The sequence below is a fragment of the Lonchura striata genome, chromosome 2, assembly GCF_046129695.1.
Source record: "Lonchura striata isolate bLonStr1 chromosome 2, bLonStr1.mat, whole genome shotgun sequence".
NCBI lineage: Eukaryota > Metazoa > Chordata > Aves > Passeriformes > Estrildidae > Lonchura > Lonchura striata.
This window is the reverse complement of record NC_134604.1, coordinates 99,803,021-99,825,687: the sequence shown is the minus strand read 5'-3', so window position 1 is coordinate 99,825,687 and position 22,667 is coordinate 99,803,021. Positions and strand designations below refer to the sequence as shown.

Sequence of the window (22,667 nt, the reverse complement as noted above, 5' to 3'; positions counted from 1 at the left end):
TCGTGTCCATGTGATTATGTCAGATATTCTGTTCCAAAAGCCATTGTCACCTATTTCGCATTTGTCTGACAGGTGCCACCAAAACTTCTGCTCCATAACAGACATCATATCAGGTCATCACCATATTGACCCCTCCCATGTGAAGTATCTGCAGACTAACTAGAAAGCAAAAACCTGAGGAGATGCAGCTATCTTTAAAAGACTAAACATTCAAGACTATGTATTTCCTCATATTTATTTTTAACTGTATTTTTCTAAAATATATTAAAATAGAAAAGATGTTCATCTGATTCATACAAAGAAAATACCAATAATAAAATAAGTAATAAAATACTGAAAATATATGAAAGCACCAAAAACATTAAAATATTCATATTGGCAAAGACTCTAAGAATATATTTCTGGCAATTTTACAGTAAAGTGCTATTCAATCCACCCAAATTAAGGAATTGACATTTTAATAGCATGGTTATTGTTATGTTATCTTTAGGTTACAAATTAATTTGTTATTTTTCTCACTAAGACAACAATCCATTTCATTGTAAGCAAAGCATTTGAGTTGCATGCACATAAAAAAGAACCCAAGTAACAGCTTCATTATAAGCAGTTAACAATATAAATTGCCAAATCATTAGAAATATAAAATACTGATAAACAACAGGCAGAAATGAGATTAGTGAAAAATCAAGAAAAAGCATATGCTATAAACCATTGTATAAATTAAGAGAGGACAGAAGACTGTGCACCAAACTTTTCTGCAGCTTGCTTTGTACATGGCATTTTTTTAGTAATCATATTGCTGGCTTTATTAGTTAATCAGTTTATTATTTTAAACTGCCCTTTTTTATTTTCTTGGAATGATCCTACATCCCCAACACACTGTAAGCAAAAAGACAGAAGCAGAGTATGACCTTTATTTTTCCTTAATAATCACTTCTCATCTATTGAAGTCAGCAGACAAAACCAATAAATCTGTTACAAAGCAAATTTGTAGCAAAAAAATAATTCAAGCATCATAATTATTTTAAATCTCCTAAAGAGTGAAAATTTTAAATGTATGAAAGATGCCATCAGTCTCCTTTTAAGTTTTCATCATTTTAATATACATATTTACAGCAATGAGTACAAAGAATCCTTGTTAGCAAAGTTCTTTCTAGCTTTATGCACCATTTCCACAACAATTTCTGTGAAATGCCAGATATAATACTTTTATGCTGTCTTCAAGTGTATTTAATCTTCCTGATTTGACTTGCCTTTTTTCCATAATTTCATATGTAATTTAACTGTATTGCACAGCTCAGAGTAAGTTCTTACACTGATTATTTAACAGCCTTTTTATGAACCAATAATAGGCCATCACAGTAAAGAAGTCAGCTCCCACACTCCCTCTGTAATTTGAATACAAGTTGCTTTCAAAAAAAAAAAAAGAGAACAGGAATAGTGTCTTGTTTTGTGCGTGTTACTCAGTAAGAAATGTGAGCCAATGAGAACAATGAGTCTGAATTATCAAAGTAATTACTGACAACGAATATCTTCATTTATGTGTATATACATACACTGATTACATAAAAAAATCCACCTGTACCACATAATTTCTGTAAATTTTCCTGGAATGAACAGATTAACCTTGGAATACATTAATTTGACTGCTTGCATCTTCTATGGGAGTGAATCAGAATGTAAGAATGAATATGACAAAAAATAATGAAATATTGTATCTAAAGCAGTTGAATAGAGAAAAAAAAAGCACAACAGTCTTAAATAATGTTGTAGTTGGTTTCCTCCTTCCAGTTCAGTAGCTTTTATTGAGTTGTACAGTAAAAATAGGTCCTAGCTTCAACATCTTCCTCATGCCCTAGTGTAAGTGTCAACTTAGACAATAATTTCAGTAATTTTTTTTTTGCTGGTCATTCATTTCTTCTTTTTTTTTTTTTTTTTCCCCAGTAAACTGTTTCTTGTTCATTGCTGTAGGCTCACAAACCTCATTTTGGCAGTTCCAGAATCCAAGTGCAGCACTGCAATCTTTTTGACTCCAACGAGCCATGATAGGCAGCAGCACATCCAGGGCACAGCAATTCTTTTTAGCTTCTCTGGGCAGATGCCAGGTAGAAGCAGAAGGCAGCAACAGTAACTGATAGCAGTGATAAAACAACTGACAGCTGCTGGAACCAGAGGCAGCGATTCATCTGCTCCTCAAGTCTTTTATTAATCTGCAGTAAATGAGTTAGCTGAAAATAGAACAGTTTCATTAAGTCAGAATTACTGCACTTGAAAGCACTTGGCAATTTTGAGCTATTTTGGAGAGAAGAGAGAAGAGAGAAGAGAAGAGAAGAGGAGAGAGAAGAGAAGAGAAGAGAAGAGAAGAGAAGAGAAGAGAAGAGAAGAGAAGAGAAGAGAAGAGAAGAGAAGAGAAGAGAAGAGAAGAGAAGAGAAGAGAAGAGAAGAGAAGAGAAGAGAAGAGAAGAGAAGAGAAGAGAAGAGAAGAGAAGAGAAGAGAAGAGAAGAGAAGAGAAGAGAAGAGAAGAGAAGAGAAGAGAAGAGAAGAGAAGAGAAGAGAGAGAAAAAAGGAAGGAAAGGAAAAAGGAAAAAAGGAAAAAAGGAAAAAAGGAAAAAAGGAAAAGGGGAAAGGGGAAAGGGGAAAGGGGAAAGGGGAAAGGGGAAAGGGGAAAGGGGAAAGGGGAAAGGGGAAAGGGGAAAGGGGAAAGGGGAAAGGGGAAAGGGGAAAGGGGAAAGGGGAAAGGGGAAAGGGAAGGAAAGGAAAGGAAAGGGAAGGGAAGGAAAGGAAAGGAAAGGGCCTTCTCTCAGCAGTCTCTCAGCAATACCTTTTCCATCACTACACACTTCAGGAATTTCTCCCACTAAAGGAGCTTCAATTCTTAAGTTATGGATAACCAAAATGGCCTGCATCAAGCAGGTGACATCTTTACACTCAGAAGCAAAAGATATCACTGATGCTCATTGATATATCAGATCTGTATACACACAAGAAGAATGAGCAAACTGCATTGAAAATTTAATGATTATTAAATAATTATCATTAAACAAAATAATTAAATCACTATCACTGATGTAGTTACCTTCAATTGCTGAGACATTAAAATAGTATAAAACACAAAATACCAAAAAAGTTCAGTAAAAATTCTTTTTATCTCTACCATATTCTATAATTTTGCTGAATATTCAGAACAAAGGAATAAGCTATTACCTGTATATGTAAATCTTCATTAGTTTTTGCTGGAATAATAAATGCATTGTCTTTTAACGTCAGAGAAGAGGGCTTACTACTTTCTATGACGTGACACCTGAGCCTGTAAAAAGGAAACAAGAACACACACCAAAAATCACAAATTTAATGCAACATTGTATAATTAGGAATAAACAATCCCTCTTAAGAGGATAAAATCCCTGCACTTGTAAAATTTAAGATACAGTAATTATAATTACAGTACATTTAGTCTAGGTTTACCAAAAAGTAAAGGTCAGCATTCATGAGTAACTCGTGTACAAAGCAAATAAACTCTCTCTATTGTTTCAGGGTCTGTCTTAAAAAAAACCCCAAATAAATTGTACCACTTATACAAGGAAGCTTAAGGTCACTCACATGATGAAGATTTTATTCAAAAGGGAAGTAAGGGATAAGCACTTGAAGCAAACACAGAACACGATTTAGGCATCACAACTCAAAAAATACTTTTTCCACGGTAGTTTTGGACACAAAGGGGTAAAGGCAGCTCCAAAAAAAACAGCCCCACAAACCCACAGAAAAACCCCAGGAACAATCTAAGGCAAAAAAACCAGTCAAAACTGCAGGGAACTTTTCCTAGACATGTTCAGTGATACCACCCAATGTGACTGGATGAGAGAGAACAGCAACAGGTGCATTTAAAAAAGTGTATGGGGAAATTATTTTTCTAATGATTTTTCTAGATGACTTTTTCACCACTAAATATTGAAAATACACATATGATCATGTGGTAGGTTTTCAGAGATTTTCCACAAAATTCTTATTTTCCCTAGTAGAAAAGGAACATTTTTAATATTGTATAGAAATAGTTTTGCATTTACTATGTCTATCTTCCTTGACTGCTTCCTTTTAGAAAACTCAAGCGACACATTCTTAATAAAAAACCAAAATCCCTATTGTTCATGTGTATTGTCACACGCATTCATATTTTTTCCACTTAACTCTCTTCATCAGCATGAGAACAGGAAAAAAAAAAAAGAGCACATCAAGAATAACATTTTATACATTAAACCCTCATCTACTCAGTTAAAACAGAGCAGAAGTCTCAGTAATGTATTTTGGTCAGTAACCACACAAGTGATTTTGGAGTATCCTTCACTGATTATGATTACACAAGTGCTATAAATCAGCTAAACAATAAAAGCTAAAAAAGACCCCAAACTCCTGTTACCAGAAAACCATATGCTTACCTATGTTCCATCACTTTGGTCCTAGGGACTTCTTTCCAAAACTGAGTCAGTTCTGGCACACCTGCTCCAGAAGACTGGTCCATTTCTGCTGCCATTATAAGGAAACGATCCTGTAAAGAAGCTGCAAAACCTGCCCTCAAGGAAGACCAAAAGAAAAAAAAAATAGCAACAGTGTGCTTAGATTAAACAGCAATATTGCAAGGAGGATAAAAGTATTTTGCACAAAAGTGCCATAAAATGAGAACTTGTTTATTGCAGGACACCAGACACTGACTTGCTAGAAATAAAAATAAGGAAATCATTCTCTAAAGTTCAATAATTCTAATTACAGTTTTCCCAAAATTATATATGTTCATTTTAACAAAACTAGTTTCATCTTAATAGCTCAAAGACAGTGCAAAATTTTCTCCAGCAAATTCACCTGTCCTTGCAACAATTTAGGAAATTGATTTACTGCAGATAAACTCCCACTGTAAAAATGAACCAGTGACACAACTGCCACTCAGACTTTTTGTTTTTTAACAAGAAATAAAATGGGTTGCAGAATGGAGCAGTAAATCAGTACAGGCAGCTACTCAAATCCTTTCTGACATCCATGTTTTTCTAACAAATGGTACCATTCTCATACAAGAGTCAAGTAGACATGGGAATCAGTCAGCCCTACACACCAGCAAGCACACACAACCATCAGTGTCTAGAGCATGTCTAGTAATGCAACTTGCCCAGATTTCTTACAAGCTCTATTTTATATTTTTACTTACCACCATGAAGAGAAACTATTATATCTAATGATGTGCCAGGCTCACAGCTGCTGTTACTGGGTTTAACCCTGTATTTTTCAGGTGCAGTTGTTCTCACCTATGAACAAGAAATATAAAGGATACAGTAAGTGCAAGCACAAACTACTTTTGCTTCATAAATTCTCGCATTCTGTAATAACTAAATCCCCAAAAGCTTGAATATTAGGACAAGTCTTTAAAATATAACATTTTGTAGGCATAATAGGACTCTTACATATTCCTTTTTCCACCCTGTCAATTGCATTTATCCTTTGTTTTCTTGCATTTGCTATTTTTCTTTTTCATACATATTTAAAAACAGCCAAGAACGTTTTATAATAAATACAAAAATATGAAAACTGTATTTTAATGTGTAGAGAATGCAAAACATGGGAAAAAACCCACAAACATGTAAGTAAACTCCATTTTCTGAAGCAAATATAACTACTAATTCCTTTGATAGTGACATTTGCAGATGGATCTGCAGAATTCTGGAGTATTGCTAAATTGTTTCCAGCCAGTATTTTAAAAGAAACATTCTAAAAAGATGGACTTTTCAATGCTCAAGCCTTTCCTTTTCAAGAAGTATTACTCTCACCAAAAAACTAACCACCACTTTAGCTCTTTTTTAGTCAGTGCTCCAAAAATTTTTAATACTAATTATCCCCTTTGAGGTGGTACATCATAGGCATAAATTCAGCTAGAAGATCTTGATCTACCTCAAACATCACTACACAATAAAAAACTTAGTTTGTAAAATGGTAATAGTATCCTTCCTCCTTAAAGAAAACAAGAAAAAATTATACAGTTAGTAAACCAGGCCACACATAAAACACTTACCTTAAAAGCCACTACATTTTTAGTGACATTTGTGAGAACTATTAAACATTTTTTCTCTCCAGTTTCTTTGGATCCAAAGTATAGCTCTTCTGCTGGGCTAATAAGAAATTTAAAAATAGTTAGTTTCTTCAGATTATCTTTTTACAACAGATCATAGAAAAAAACATGACCATACCTCCACAAAAATAAAATACTTTTTACCCTGCAGCTATAGTCAGCATAAAAGGATTTTCATCAAAAAAAGCTATGAAAACAAAAAGCAACATTTTTTTAGTGAAGCTCAGGGTTGACTCATGACAAATGGAACTGGCTGCCTCAGCTGATTACTGCCCTTGACTTCTGCCATCTCTAAGAGCAGTAACAGCCAACAGATACTCAGAGTCAGCTACTGCATATTTAGGCAGTGTGTTAAGGGAAAGCATTGCCGACTTTAATTTATGCTCATGCATAAATAAGGTATCACAGACAGGGAGTAATTTAAACCTCAAACATCTATCCTTGTCATGGATATAGTGCACACATAGGAGAAGGCAGATATCTTTCCAATCATTTCAACCACAACTGAATCCACTTGTACTTATGAGTCAGTCTTCACATACTTGTGGTATCACATGCATAAATAAAGTTATTGCTTGTTTTTAATATTCTTGTGCAATTAAGAGAGTCATGCATGAGATATTTTAAACCACATCAAACTAACACAACTCAATTTGGATAAGCATTCAAATGAACACTAGTAGCTAAAAGGTAGGGCATGCTCATATAATACAAGTTGAAAGGAAACTTGAGTAGCAAGAAGAGGTACGCCTCTTTCATTTTGTCACATGAGGAGCACACAAAGAACTGCCATTCTACTCTGTACTACTGAGCTGCATATTTTTTCAAAACCATGATTCTTTTCCTCATGTCCTCTTTTTGGAATGCTTATTTCATGTTAGTTTGACCATCTCCTCAAAAGACTTCCTTTTATGGTACCAATGCTTCTTCTCCCACTTAAACCAGCATATGATCTGAGAAGAAACACCCTTGGTGCTGTAGGGCAAGTGTGAACGCCCATGCTGGAAGCAGATTCTAGGGCTAACTTGTGACATTGGGGTGCTGATGTTTTACAGTGCATTAGTCAGTCCACATGACAAGACTACTTTTGCAGTGGGGATAAGGAAGTGTGCCAAATAAGGTAGAAACCAAAATAATTGCAGGTTTCAAACAGCCTCATATATTAATTCTCTCCTCCTCTCAGTATTCTTTCATTTCCAAATTGTCAATTTAAATAACCAGTGCTAGGGAAGGGAAGGATTGTAGCTACAACATAGTTTAGCTATCTTAATACTGTACTACTGCAGCTGTGTGTAACAGCAATTGCAAGATGAACCATAACTGAAACAAGATAACGATAACCAACCTCAAGATAAGCCACAAACATGATCAAGGGAAGGAACATACTGACAGAGCCTGATCTTTCTTGTTCTACCAATTATGGTCATTGAGAAAAAAAAAAAAAAAAAGAAAAAGCTTGGGGACCATGGCTGTATGGCTCTTGTCTGTGAAATCACGTTCCACAGCATTAGGGGTTAGTGGTATGTAGCTATTAGGAGGGTGGATTGTGGACTGTTTAAACAAACACCCAAGCTTTTTAACTTTCACAGATGCAGGGATTTCCTTATTCTGATGTGTGTGACATAACCAGCCAGTACTAGAAATTCTTGCACCACAACACACCACGAGCAGCTCCTCTGTCAGACAGTACAAGGAAACTGCTGCTTTTTGTCCAACCAAACAAATTAATTTATTGAGGAGAAAGTCAGAGGCAGCCTTTCACTGTAAGGTATACAAGGCAAATACAATTGTGGTCTAAATGAGGGAGACAGCTGTCTCATAAGCATGACTGAAAATACAAGAAACAAAGAGCACAAGGACCCAGCTTTGGTCCATGATTTTATGGTGCCAGAGCTGCAGTGCCTCAGGCGTGTGCTCAGGCTGCTCCCTTCACAGGGCAATTCTGGGAGATGAGCAAGGATGCAAGTTAATCATGGTGGCAGAGCTTATGCTCTCTGTCATAGGTGCCTACAACTGGTTATGAATGGCACTATAGATTACTGGTTCAATTACTTTCAGTTTAATGTCCAGAGCAACAGCTGCACTCCGGCTTTTAATTTAAAAACAAAGCAAACAGCAAAAACAATGGAGACACCAATATTTTATTTTCCATGACAGCAAGACTACAAGTATTAACACCACTATATTTGACTAAGATTACTCTTCCATGTGCTGCAGTCCATGTAAATAACTTCTATTCAATGACAGCTTGAAGTATTTTAAGAGAAAAAAAAGGCAGTTTCTGAGGGTGTTTCTGCTTGTTTGCATTTTTTTTTCTTGTCTACTTATGATTTGTGCTCCTTTTTTTTTTTTTAATTAAAAAGTGGTTGGAAAAACACATCTAGCATTTGTGATTGTCACAGAAAACATTCAACATTCTTTTCTAATCACAATTCCGCAGTCTATGCCTTTGTCTTGCCATACAAGAAACTAAGGCTATACAGAGGAGGTTTTTAATTTCAAAATTAGGAAAAATTTACACATACAAAATGTATTTATGCTAATGAGCATGTCATTATTAAAATTCATTCCAAAACTAATTCATTACAGCACTTAAAAAGTTAGCTAAAAAATTACCTAAAAATTAGATATTTTCTTCATTCATCTAATAGCAAACTGAAAGTGAAAATTAAAAGTTAACATCTAAATCAAATTCTAAATAAGCATCTTAACCTAAAAGGCAGTGAAAAAAAAAAGTTATATTGGCTGATTTCTTTATTCTAGTTTAGTGATAAAAATAACTGCATGTTATTGCAGTTATGTTATGCAAGATGTAGCATCTTGGGTGACAAAATCTTCTGGGTAGAAATGTCATTAGAGAGCCCTTTCCACATAAAATAAACTGGACTCATTAATCAAATTTAACTGGTGGAAACTGTTACTGTAGACATTTATACCATCATAAGCCAAAAGAATTCAAGCAAGACTTGACAGTGAAAACTCTTGAAAAAGCATTGATTTCACTGGCTCAAGAAAAAACAATGTCAAACCATTGGTCTCGTTACAGGTAAGGACAGGCTTAACTTAGATGTTTTCTCAATATAAACAAAACACTTCCACAATTCTATGGAATATACACCTATTTGTACAAAAAGTATACCAATCTTTGACAGAAGATTCACTGAAAACTTGTAAAACCAGAAAAACACTTTGAGCTTTATAAAAATTCATCTTAAAAAGTTTATAATTTGTTTTCCTCTAATAGTCTGAAAAAAGTTTATTTTGAAAACCAACTAGTTCAGTAGTCAAGTGTCCAAGGCACATTGTAAAAAGAAAATTTAAGAAAATTATTATTACCTGATATGCAATAAAGGTCCTTTAAAAGTGGTTAATGCTTTCTTTGCATTTTTTGGTTTGACCTCTGTTTTGTCAGTGTCCTCTGATTTGGAAATTTGTTCTATAGAATTCATCTGAGTAAAAATGATAATTATAATGATTATCTAGAAACCTGGATTACATGTTACAGAATGATGCAGGTATTTTGAAGAATATGATGAGGCTTCTTTCAACAGTTTACATATTACAGACCAAACTTTATATATATTCATTCCCTGAGGGAACTTGAAGTCCACTGAATAAAATTATTTACTATAGAAGATACATAACACATTAAACATGTATGAAACAAAAATTCTGCTTTGTCTTTTTTCCATGTATTTTCTTGCTGGTTGGGTCTGTTTTTGTAAGCTCCAGACACACTAAGTTACAGCACTTCAAATATCAAAGATTATAAAGTACTGGTATTATTCATCCATTGAAAATTAAAATTTAAACAGATTAAAACAATACAATCGCTGTACCACTGTAACAGAAAGCACAGTACCAATTCCACACTTCATTGCATTGCAGGGTAGCTAAACATATCTTCACTGCTCTAAGATGAAACTCTGAAGTACTGCAGAACATAAAAGAAATAATGCTGATTGAAACGGTGCTTTCAAAACTGCAGGTACATCTTAGGTTCTGAGGGTTTTCTTCTATAACATTAGGAAATATCATGCAAAACAGGGCAGGTGCTGGGGGGTAACAGAAGACTGAAAGAATTAGTGACATCTTGATTCCAGATCAGTTGACTCAAAAGTCTGCTTAGTCTCCTTTTTTATTCCACTTTTAATACGGAGAAAAGACATTAATAGAACTCAGCTCATGCAAGTTTGAAGTATGGGAATGAAAGGAATACAAAACTTTATATGAAATAGGCAGTATAAAAAGAACCTACACAGGCACTTTTTTTTATAATTATATAAAAGTGGTAGAAAAAGGTTAGTGTGTAATACACTGCACTAGTTATATGTTAGGCTTTCTTCAACATAAAACTACCAGAAAAAATATTACTGTAGAACACAAAAATGGGAGCAGCTACAGGACAGGCACTTACTAACCAATTTTATCAGTCATGATTCCCTGTACTGAAAAAAATTGAGTAGCACCTTGGTTACACTGAATAAAAGAGAAAACAATTACATGCTTTATAGTATTTCAACAGTAAAAAAAAAAGTAGAAAACTAAAATACCTTACATAGGAAGTTAAGACCCAAGCACCAAATCACTTAAGAACAACTTAATATATTAACTTGACACTTAAGCACCAAAGGCAAGTCACACATAGAGCAGAAATTCTCCATGTTTCTGTATATGAGAATCATAGCTTCTAAAATGTGTCCCAAGGAAAACATGCTACTGAGTCTAACCATGGTTGTGCAATGCTTCCTTTTGACCTTAAGGTCAGTGAATTTTTTTTTTTTTTTAAAGCTGGCCAAGTTCCAAAACTTAGTGAGCTACACATTTCAAATTATTCTATCAAACCTGTAATGGTAAATGAAACTGTATCCTACTACATTAAACAGGAGTTTTGCAGGTAATATTCCAAAATTAATTATGGTAATAAAGTAGTAGAAAAAATTTTGAAATTCACTACTTTCAACAGCAATATCCCCAGTTAATATCACTGCATATTCCTAAATATCACTTCATATGAACTTGTGTAAAACAATGCCTTTATTTTCGGATAAACAAAACTGCAGGAATATTATGTTGCAAAACATGATTGATGGAGTAAGAATACAATTTCTCCTGAGAATAAATGAAAACATTTGTTGAGATTTTATCAATAATTTAAGAAAACAAAGTAACATCCAGTAGTGCATAAATATTTAACTCAAAATTTTTTCATGTACATACTGATTTAGGCATTGGAGAAAACTAAATCTAAATTTCAAAATGATCACCACTAAATTTCAAAATGATCACCACTAAATATCCCAAGATTAAAAAAGTAACTGACTAGAAAGACAACCTTTGAAAACAAAATACAGAAACCTTTTTCCTTTTGCTGTACAATTCACTATATTCCAAGACTAAATATTGAGCACATTTTATGCATTCTGAAGCATGAAACTTGTCTTTACAGACCAAGAGTCAAGGTTGAAACTGCAACTATTATTTTTCATTTTTCCTGTGTTCTTTTGCTAAATTAGAAGACAGAAAAACTGTTAAAAACATAAAACACAAAGACAAGTAACCAAAATTATATGCCTCTTGTCCCACTTTGTAACCATCTAGCTAGTCTTGCCTAAATCTTCACTTAAGATACCTTTTTCTGATTAAGGTTTTGTGTTTCATTCAGCTCCCCAGCCTCCCTGGTGTCTGCCTCTATCTCTTCTTTACTTTCATGTTCATCTTCACTTGTAATGGGCCCATTTTCACATAAAGGAGTTTGAAAATCATCATCAACCAATGGAGGATAACTGTACTTGAAAGAATCCTGAAAGATAAGGAGATTTATAGAAGATAAGTTATCCAAGAGGATTACAAGTGCCTTCTCTAGGGTTTTTTAAATGGAAATACTGTCTTTGTTTCTTGTTTCACATTACTTTTATGTTTCATTTATTCATTTCAAGTTGCACCCCTGCACAGAAAGCTGACACCAAGAATTTCTATTTTATCATCAACAGACAAATACAGTCATCCAATGAAGCCAGTAAACTGTAACTTTTATTTTATTCATAACAGAACTACAGAAGCTGGTCTATCAAGGATCAGCATTCACAGTCTAATTCCTGAAGTTCTCTTCTTCGTTCTCAAAAACATGATTTAAAACTTATGACCACTATTTCTAAAAATATTTCAAAACATGATGAAAAACATCAGTTGTTCCTTGTATGTTAGTTTCATAATGGCCACTTAAAAAAAAGGAACTAAACCCCAAAACCATAAAACAACCAGAAATAATCCCTTAAGTTTAACATAATGTGTGTGGACCTTTAGAATATTCTGCAATTCAGACCTCTAGTCTTTGGAATGCCAAATCAATTTAAAGACCATATTTAAGACATCTGAGTAATGTTGCAGCAGAATACTTAAGTTCTCAATGACTCTACAATAAAGGTACCTTTTCCATTGGAAGATCAGTAAAAACCAGTTTTTGCTAACTAGAAATTTTCTTAACATGTTCCAAATTGTTTTATTACATGCAATGTTAGATGCAGTGTTTGAACAGGGAACTCTGTTCCTACTGCATTCTCAAGCAGTTTTAAGCATCAAGTGAACTGATATAGTCTGTCAGTTTTTCCAATGGAAAAAAATAACATAGCTTTGACTCCTGTGAGGCAGAATGGAGCAATGCCCCTGCTTCACAAATTATGCCTCCTTCAGCTGGGAGTTACAAAAAGGTGTTTCAAGAGAGCTCTTCATAAGCAAGAACATTTTCTCAAAACAAGGAATAATGTGATGTTAAGAAAGATTAAAAAGGAAAAGTCTTAGATGGACCTATTCAAAGAAACCAAAAACAAAGTATACTTCCTGCTCATCTATAATCAATAAATAGCATCTACTCTTCAGGGTGCAGCAACAGTCAAAGACTTCTAGGTGAATGAAATAGGTATTTCCTGGCTTAAACAATATCCTATTAAGGGCCAGAAGGACAAGCTTTAAGTATCAGTTACAGACCAAATCACTATTAAGACTCCACAAGAAATATTACAGTAGTCTTACAGAATACTGACATCCCACATTTGACAGAAATATCCAGCTTCCCCTTATGCAAACCAACAAAGCCTTGTCATTCCCTCCCAGCACAGGATGAAGGGCATGTAACAAAGTGACCTTAATAGAAGGAAATTAATTGTGCTGCACACTTTACTTGGCCTTGTTAATCCATGCTGCTGGATAGCTTCAAGAGCTGAGTTGTCCCACTGATGAGATTCTGTTCAAAGTCCCACACTTCCTAGTCACAGTGCCTAATTTTCAGTGACATGGGTGTATCTACTAACAGGGTGAAAAACTCAGCCAGGTAAACAAGACATTTATTCAATGCCTTATATATCCATTCTATAAACTTAAAGCTCTTTTTTATATCGGATCTAGAGAATGCATGCTACTATTTTTGGCAGTTTTTGTAGAGGTGTCTCAATCATAGTGGTAATATTTTCTAAGGTTACATGCACACAGTGGCCATAAAGTCATATGCAAGCTTAGTCATGTCTTAATTTCAGGCCACTGACCTATATAAGGTACTTCCAAGAAAACCTGTGGGCTATCAATTTAGATATCCAGGTGAAGAGCACAGCAGTTGCACACATCGTTCAATGCTGGCATCAGTTGAGAGAATCTTGATTAATTCACCCTTGTTAAATCCATCTTCTGACAAAGACTGGGCAAAACAACAAATTAAAACCCTACTGTGTGTACATGTCTTGTATTAAAGTGTACATGGTATGTACATCAGTCTTGCAGAAAATATTACTGAAGAGACAAATCTCCCTGCTCAGTCAGAAATGTGTATGCCTTAAGAACTGAACTGTTCCAACAGCTGGAAATGGCAGAATGTGTGATACAATAGATAGAAAAGCCAGAAAACACCAAGTTATTTTTCATTTAATAATAAATGTATACTATTACCAAGTGGCTCTTGATAACCTAACCCTAATTTCCCAGGCTGGCTGCCATCAGCTTGCTCCTAGATCTGCCTTGGGCAACTTTTTAAGTAAAATAAACCTGCTATAAAGAAAATTACTTCTGTGCACTATGGATTAACAACATAGACAGCCAATATACTGATGAGGACTTGAATGGAACTTAGACCAAATTAATTTTCCAAACCCTGCAAAACCCAAGTTTCTGTTTTCTATAAGTAGTTTCAATGCTTTTGGTACTCTGGAAACATCTTTGCCCAATAGTTGTCCAAAATCAAGCATGTGATACTCCTTTTTCACAGCTGGCTGACAGTTAATAAAAGGATTTTAAAGCTATGGAAAGTTTTTTGTTTCATCTTTTGAGTGACCCTGAAGCAGACTTAAAATATGCTTAAAGATAACTTCACTGAGACATTGAAGCTTGAAGGCTTCCAACAGAGACAAAGAACAGTTCCCTTAGTTAAGCAAAGTAATCACTGACTCCAAATTCAGCACTATTAATGCTACGAATTTTTTTTTTTTTTGTTATTTCCAGAACTAGTCTCTAACATTCCTCTGGAATACAGAGGTGAAAATGCAGTGGAAACTAGGTATCTCCCGAAATTAACCTGCCAAATTATCTGCTCCACTAGTTGCTTCCATCTGCAAGACCTGGCTCTTGAAAAATTGGATCCTGGTAGGGGATACAGCAAAGGATGCACAGATATGCTGTGTTCTTCACTGGCATTATGCTCATTGTATAGTATGAAGATCTGTAACTAAATGTGTGGAAATCAAAGATGACAGAAAATCAGAAGGAGGCAAAAAAAAAAAAAAGTCTTTCACAAACAAAACCAAACACTTCAGAGAAACATGGAAGGAATCAATTTGTGCAAGTCAGATACTGCATTTAAAAAAAACCAGGACTGACAAGACTCATAATGGTGAATTTTACTCGAGCTAGCTGCCTCCAGGAAGCCAAGGTTAATCACATCAAGAAAAGTTAAATTCTGAGAAAGGGCATTAAGTTGTCAGTTGTCTGGTCAGTGAAAAACTCCCTGCTATCAGAGATGCAAAGCCACTGCTTCACTGTATACACTGAAAAAAATCTTGGGAAGAAAGATTCAGAGCACAATTTTGGAGTTTCAGTATTTGCTAACAATTCTTCCAAATTATGACAGTTCTGAGGTTAAAAGCTCAAAACATCCATTAAGTGAAACTCAGTAGTTACATAAAGCATGTGCTGGTTCAAAATACAGGGCTCTTAATATGCAGAGATAAAGCTGTTTTTCTGAAATTCTAAAAATCTCTGGAGTTCTTGTCAAACAAGTTTACTACTATTCTACTAACTTTATTTCTGCCACTGCAACTTTTTACCCCAGACAAATGATTTTGTGTCGGATAAGATGCCTCCATGATTCTGAAACTTGTTAATGCTCTCAGAAGATGGGCAACATGGAGCCAGCTTGATTGATCAACAATCATTAATCAGCAGTCAGACCTTTCAGGCCCAAGGCAACATTACATATAAATCTAAGACTGTGTGTTCCATCAGCTGTTTTTAAAGACATAATGAACTATTAGGTAAGATAGCTTTAATGAGGAAAAAAACTTGCCCCTCTATTGCAACAATAGGACAATACCACAGGAGGCAGGCCCAGAACCACTGCTAAACAACATTCAGTCCCTTACTGAAGCCACTTCAGACATCATCAGCCCTTCCCTCAATGTCCACTCCGGCAGTGCAGTAATTTCAGATTTCTTCCATATGAGGAAGTTCTTACTTGAGACTGGGAGCTGGTGCAGCAATTCTCCATGGAGAAAAAGGGCATCTTTTCTTCAAGAGTCACACGTGCTTTTTAAAGGCTCCTAATCTCAGTCAAGTGAAAATAAAATAACATTCTTTTATGTTCCCCAAACAAGTTTCTTATGTCCTGGTCACAATAACACGGACCTGAATTCATATACAAAGGAACATGGCCTGCCCTACTATTACTGAAACACAACCCTCCTTTTCTCCATATTGTTACTGCCATAACACCAAAAGTACTTCAGAAAAGGTGGAAAAAGAACAATGAAAAGTAACTCCTCTGCAGTGGGCTTCTACTACTACCATAAATGCCTATTAAAATTTTAAAGCATAATTTTTCTGCCAATTCATTTTAAAGATTATGCAAGCCTTGTGAAAAGTGAAACCTGTTGTGCAAGATGCTTGTGCTGTTCCACTCTTTAGATTGCACTAGGTCTGGATTCTGGTTCTGTTAAATTGATGCCGCTTGTACCAGTTTGGAGCTCTACTGTACTCTTTGGAAAGAATCTTAAAATGCAGCCCTAGAGACAGCAAAGGAAAACTAGCTACAATATAACTGTCTTTAGTGAATCATAGCTTTAGAGCAGGATTAGAACTCTCAGAGGACAATGAAACCTACTTTCTGTTCATAGAACTTGTTTCATAAGCAAACACCATCTCTAATTCATCAGAGGGGAAAAATGTACAAGGGACAATGACACTTAGATAATTTTTCTTCAAGGTATGAAAAACTAAGTGGTTTTCAGTGACTTACAAGGGGATGAATAATTCAGAAAAAATTGTTCTGTAGTTAGGAATGTATTTAAGAATGCAGATACCAAATTCTCATTAAGTTAACCTACTTTATATTATCATGATTTTGAAATTATCATTGGCAAAATAATTTCAAGAAATCTCCCATCTGTGGGGAGCCAACCCTCAACCCCACATATGAAATTTATACAGGTGTCATGTTCCTGTTGTGATAGATTAAGACATCATGACATTTCATACTTACAGTTCCACCCATGTGAGGTGGCAGATACTCTCCACTGATGTACTCCTGTACGTCATTCTTGTTTGTGAATTTTAACATGCTTATTGCATCTGGGCCAAGCCAACCCTTCACAATTTTAAAAGCAGCTTTAAAAAACAAAACCAAACCAAACAAAACAAAAGGTATACATGAGTTAACAGGAAAGAAGTTTTGTTATTTTGTTTTTGTAAGTTTTTTCAGTGTATTGGTAGATCTTACATAAGTGAGTTACATCCCCTCAAGATATTGCAAAACCTGCTCTGAAAGTATCTATCAGAATGAACAATACAAGGGAAAAAGGTATTATTTACCAAGAAAATGGAAGGAGTATCTTTGATTTAGTAACTCACAACTCTTTTGCCTTAGAATTTAGCCCTTGAAGTAACAAGAAGGTAAAACCAATTGTGTTTCCAAATCTGAGTGAGGGAAATTGGGAAAGACATGAATGCACTGTTCCTTGCTGAAATGTTTTGCTGATTTAAAGGATATTTGTTAAGATTTATGAAGCATTTACAAAGACCACTTATTTCGGTGACAGTAAAGCATGAGTACGCAGGAAAATATAAAGCCAACATAAAAATGTGTATTCACATGGCAACAATAGAGGAGTAACATATTTATCCTGTACATTATAGTTACAGTTAATTATTGAAGTATCCATACCAGAACAAATGTAACCACATCAGCACCCAGTGTCAGGCATCTATTTTAAACTGTGTATTCTAGTTTTGGTTATAAGTCACCATTACTGCTAATTATAGGATTCTTGAAAAGGTTCTAGTTAGCAGCATTCAAGGAATAGATTATTTATTAAGGTCTGCTAACCTTTGAAAACAACAGGATGAGGATGAATAAAGACTTCATGTAAAGTATGATCCAAAGTACAATGATAGAAGGAAAAATAAAAAGCATGCAAAAAGTATGCTTCAAACTGACAGATTTAAAGGTGCATGTTTAAAAAACTCCATTATTTATCTGTATCTACACAGTAGAAAAATGCTTCCAATTTATGCCACTAAATTGTAAATTATTAGAATCCAAAAAGAAAAAAGGAAAATAAAAAACCAACTTACCATTCATTATCCAAGGCATTTCAAATATTACTATCTTTGCTGAAAAGCAAAAAAAAATTGAATACTAAGTGCTAGGTATTTCTCTATTTAACAGTTAGTACAGCAATAATGTTCATGTAAAAAGTAAATATTGACTTTTAAAAACTTGCATGTTCACCTCCTTATAAAAGGTATCTTGCACTATCTTATCGCTATTTGGAAACATTAGCTGTTTGCTTGGAAAACAGGTGATAAAATTCCAAATTATACATTGCCTATGTACGTCCTGGGATATTACTTTTCTGACAATTGGTTACTAATAGCTCATCTCACAAATAAGGAAAAGAAAGGCAATATCTCAACCTGGCCTAGAAAATCAGCTACTGAATAGAAGAAAGTTTAACAAGTATATCTAGCACCCCATACTTCACAAAGAAACAAACAAGTGTTTTCTAACCTCTATGGTTAAATAAAGAATATTTGGAAAAAATAGAAATACAAAGACTAAGTATCCCAATTTTTTTCCTCTTGAAGGTCAAACTACAAAAAACAGTGTTACACTTGCCTTTAAAATTTGATATTTGATCAAAGCTTTGAACTTTGATCTTCAAGCCAAAATCTAATATTCAGAGTTTAAGCAGTTGATGTATGGAAGTTCAACATTCACATATATTTTCACCTAAAATTTACAATACATTTAAGATAAGCTAGCATAAACTATGCAGTGTTTGCCTAGCAGGCAAATACACAGAGTTTTCTAAGTGTGCACACAAAAATGCCTTTTCAGAATAAATAATTTTTAGAATAAGCCATATTCATAAAAAAAACATTATTCACCATAAATTTCTAGAGCCATTCATTTTTTCACTCCTGAAGACTACTAAAGGATACAAACTGTCATGGATGTTTGTAAAGCTTCTACCCAAGTGACAAGCAACAAAGGAAAACAGGTCAAATCCTTTCTATTATGTCCTCATAATAGCTTACTATATATAAACATAGTAAGAATTATTACTTAGTAATAGTAATAAACATTATTAGTTCACAAAAAGACAGTGTATTTTTTGATGAAAGTAAAGTTGTACTTTCACAAAACGAAGCTGTACTGATTCCAGGACAATAATATCCTAACACTGTAACATTCACATTTCGTTAAGTTGCCCCAGAAAATAAATTAAAAAACCCTTTATCTTCCCCATCTCCTATCATATTACAAAATCTTCGTGTTACACAAGTCTACAATGCTTCATATTTAATATACAGTACTTACTGAGAAAGTTTGGGTAATAATCTGTAAAACAGTTGACAATAAACCGGACAAAATCCAAGTCCTAAATTAAAAAGAAATAATTAAAAAAAATCCCATAGTATCAATGCAAAGCAAAGCAAAACATTAACAAGTACAGGCTTAGTTAAGGCATTTAATGAAAAGCACAAGAGATATATTGTAATCAACTACATTAAAATTTTACATACACTACAAATATCCTCAAAACAATGCAAGGCTTTTTCCTCCATTAAACTGCTGCAGGCTTGTGGTCACACTTCCCTTTATAATCTAAGAAAGAAGTCAATAAACCTCTGAACAGTGCAATAACTAAGATATGTAAATTATTGCAGACCATCAACAGGATTTAAGATGTGCTGGAAAGATACTGAAAAAAATAAACCTTTAGCACTAGAGAAGCTTGACAGATGAAAGAGTACTCAACATACTGAAATTTCTCTTCAGTAATTATCCTACATAGTGTTCAATATACTACTGCACTCAGCATTATATTTCCAAAGGAAAAAAGTCAGTTTTCCTTTGAAGAGAATTTTTAGGTTTAGTATTAGTTGGTGGCATGCAGAGAAGCTGTGGGCAGAGACAATGCTCAAAAGAGCTGCTTCTATACCACCCATTTTCAGGATGCTTCTGTCCAATGAGCAACTGTACAGAAATAGTACAGCCTGTCTCCTTTGCAAAACCGAGGTATAATGGAACTGGTTACACAGTCAAGGGCAAGGAAAGCTTTTTATGGAACAGGTATAGAAATAAAGTAAGAAATACCTTACCACAATAAGGGACTCATGTGGGAAGCCTGCCATGAGTACTCTTCCCAATCTTTTTAACAGAAATGACCACTACTACTACTTTCAGAAATAGCACAGAGCATCTCTGGCTGAGGATCCAAAGCCTGTCATAACAATAACAATGGGGAAGGAGCTCCTAGGGTGATGAAAACACACTACTGAGACATTTGTGGACAGAGTGAAAAAAGCCCCAAAAAATAACACTGTGTAAGGGGACTACACACAATCTGAAAGTTTTTAAGTAGCTTCAGCAACTAGAAACTAACTTGACAGCTTTACAGGCAGAAGGTGGCCTCTAATGGAAGCATTTATCTCAACTGTCTGTTGCTTGTACCAAATCCAGTACCTTTCATTTAGCATCACAAACACAGTAATAGATTAGAATTATTAGAACCTCCATTAATCAAAATGCTGCTCTCTATTCTGCTGCCTACCCAAAAAGCGACACTATCAGAGAGCAGAGGGATAGATCCATTATTCTGAGGAAAGTCTGGAATTAGAAGTGCAGATTTCACAGACCATTCAATAATTGCATCATATTCTAGTTACCTGAACTGGTGCAATAAGCCATGAGCTATCAGAATTATCTCCTGCATACCAGTGATAAAATTGATATAGTATATGTCCATAACAAGAGAACAAACAAATCAAACATGCTCTGGAAAAGAACTCAGAGATCCAAGTTCTTTTTGTTAAGACAGACAGATTTATCAATTACACCACATGGCTACATACAGCCATCAAAAAATATTCCTTTTCCTGTTCTGTGATAAACATACTAACTACAAAGCAAGACTGTACAATGGGACAGTTACAGACAGCATTTGTTGCGATTTTGTCTCTGGGAGTCTCAAAGACACAGGGGGGAAAAAAGCTGCTTCAGGACATAATCTATAAAACCCAAATCAAATTAGTCTTTCACATCAAGGAAATTATTACAATCCTTTACTGCTCTTATGTAAAACTGTGGTTCCAGTATTATCTTTTGGAGTGTGAACAGATAGTTCTTACCTGTACAGTGAGAGCATCAACCTTGTAAAACAGAACCACACCATATTTATTTGTAAAATTAGCTCCTTATAAGCTGGTGGCCCTGTACTGCACAACTGCAAGGTCCCAGTGCAACATTAATAACCTTACCTATTATGGACAACCTTTTGGAGTTGGGTTTGGGGATGGGGCTTTTTTTTTTTTTGCTTACACTACTTCTTGCCATGTCACCACCACCACCAGATAAAAAAAAGCACAAAGATACAAGTTTCAGCCATTCCTATAATAACAGGACAGCATGGTACTCAGTAAGAAAAATGTAATTGTCTACAGGTTAAAAAATTAAATGCATTTGTATAGAATCTGTGAGATTTTTAGTTATTAGATTAAATCAATAAATATGTGCTGATAGGCAAGATCTCAACCTTGCAATCTAAACCAGCTCACCCATCAAACTATAAGAAAGTTTTCAGCATGTTGCAGAAGACAAAATTTAATATGTAACAAAGGATTTTGGAACGTGCTTATGTCATGGGAAAAAGCTCTACCATATCACTTATCTCAGTGACTTATTTTTGTGTCAAGGACTGTACAGTGACTTCCTTTTTTCTTTTAACACAAGTTAAGTAATTCCAAAAGCAATCAAGACAAGACAGTAAAAATACTTACTATGTGACTGATTCCAGTTTCAGCCATGTCAAATACCACTGTCAAGGGCTTTCCATGATCTCTCTTGGCATAATGTTCCAACCAAAAAGCGACCAGTTTCTTTTTGTCAAGTTGCTGTTTAGGATCTCTTGTATGATGTTTCACTTTGAACCAAACTTGGACAAAAACACCCAGAGAAGTTGAAAAGAAAGATCCAAGCAAACAAAAACATCATGCAAATAACTATAGAGGATACACTGAGATGTATTAACACCTCTGGGTTTGTATTTTATAATTGTCCTGATTTTGTGACCACTGAACAGCTAGAAAATCAACTGCACACCTCTTCATGTACCCCACATTTTCCACTTTTTTTACTATAATTTTTTAGAAATTGAAAATACAAATAATCACACCTCAGAAAAAATAAAAGTGGAAAACCACTTTTTGTGTATTTAAAGACAATTTACCTAGATTAATATTTCATAATTTAAAGTTAAATCACATGGTCTTCAGACAATATTATGTTCAGCACATAGTCTAAGTATTGCTGCAAAATTAATGTTTCCTTTTCTGCTTAGGTGTCCTCCAGCACTGCAGTTGATGTGTTTTGTAAAACTATTTATATACGCATTAAGAATTATATGAAAGAACAGATCTTTCTAAAATAAAAAATTCCAGGAGGTGAGCAACATTGTAAAAATGGAAGTCTAGTATTTATTCTTCTGGAATAAAAAAAATGAGTCATACAGAGACTTGTTTTTCCATTAAAAAAACCCCACAGGCATAATTCAAAGTAAAGATTTTATAAAAATGTCTGAAACCAAGTTACTGATTATACAATAAGTGAGAAAATAAATATTCAGGGCAGTAATGTAAAGAGTAGCTTCCATTTTTGCTACCTTTACAGTACATAAGTTAGACAAGCCTGAAAAAAACTTTAGATATGCTCAACATTCTTTACCCTGAAACTTGGGAAGCTGTAGTAAAAACCAGATTTCTTCTCCATGTTTCATGTAAAGAAACAAATGTTTCTAA

The 22,667-nt window shown here is 34.6% G+C and overlaps 1 protein-coding gene across 2 annotated transcripts in view; it reads right to left on the bottom strand.

Annotated features, from left to right (window-relative positions):
* Positions 1–899: 899 nt before the first annotated feature.
* The window catches only part of MOSPD2 (motile sperm domain containing 2), a 32,205-nt gene continuing 10,437 nt past the window's right edge, over positions 900–22,667 (bottom strand). For both annotated transcript variants that reach the window (XM_021547517.3, XM_021547518.3), the window contains exons 5-15: positions 21,651–21,805; positions 19,189–19,249; positions 17,940–17,978; positions 16,849–16,973; positions 11,743–11,913; positions 9,447–9,559; positions 6,054–6,150; positions 5,196–5,292; positions 4,435–4,564; positions 3,206–3,308; positions 900–2,228 (exon numbers count right to left, since the gene is read on the bottom strand). In XM_021547517.3, the coding sequence (XP_021403192.1) occupies positions 2,082–2,228; positions 3,206–3,308; positions 4,435–4,564; positions 5,196–5,292; positions 6,054–6,150; positions 9,447–9,559; positions 11,743–11,913; positions 16,849–16,973; positions 17,940–17,978; positions 19,189–19,249; positions 21,651–21,805 (1,238 nt within the window). In that variant the 3' untranslated portion in view covers positions 900–2,081. The remainder of the gene's footprint in view (positions 2,229–3,205; positions 3,309–4,434; positions 4,565–5,195; positions 5,293–6,053; positions 6,151–9,446; positions 9,560–11,742; positions 11,914–16,848; positions 16,974–17,939; positions 17,979–19,188; positions 19,250–21,650; positions 21,806–22,667) is intronic.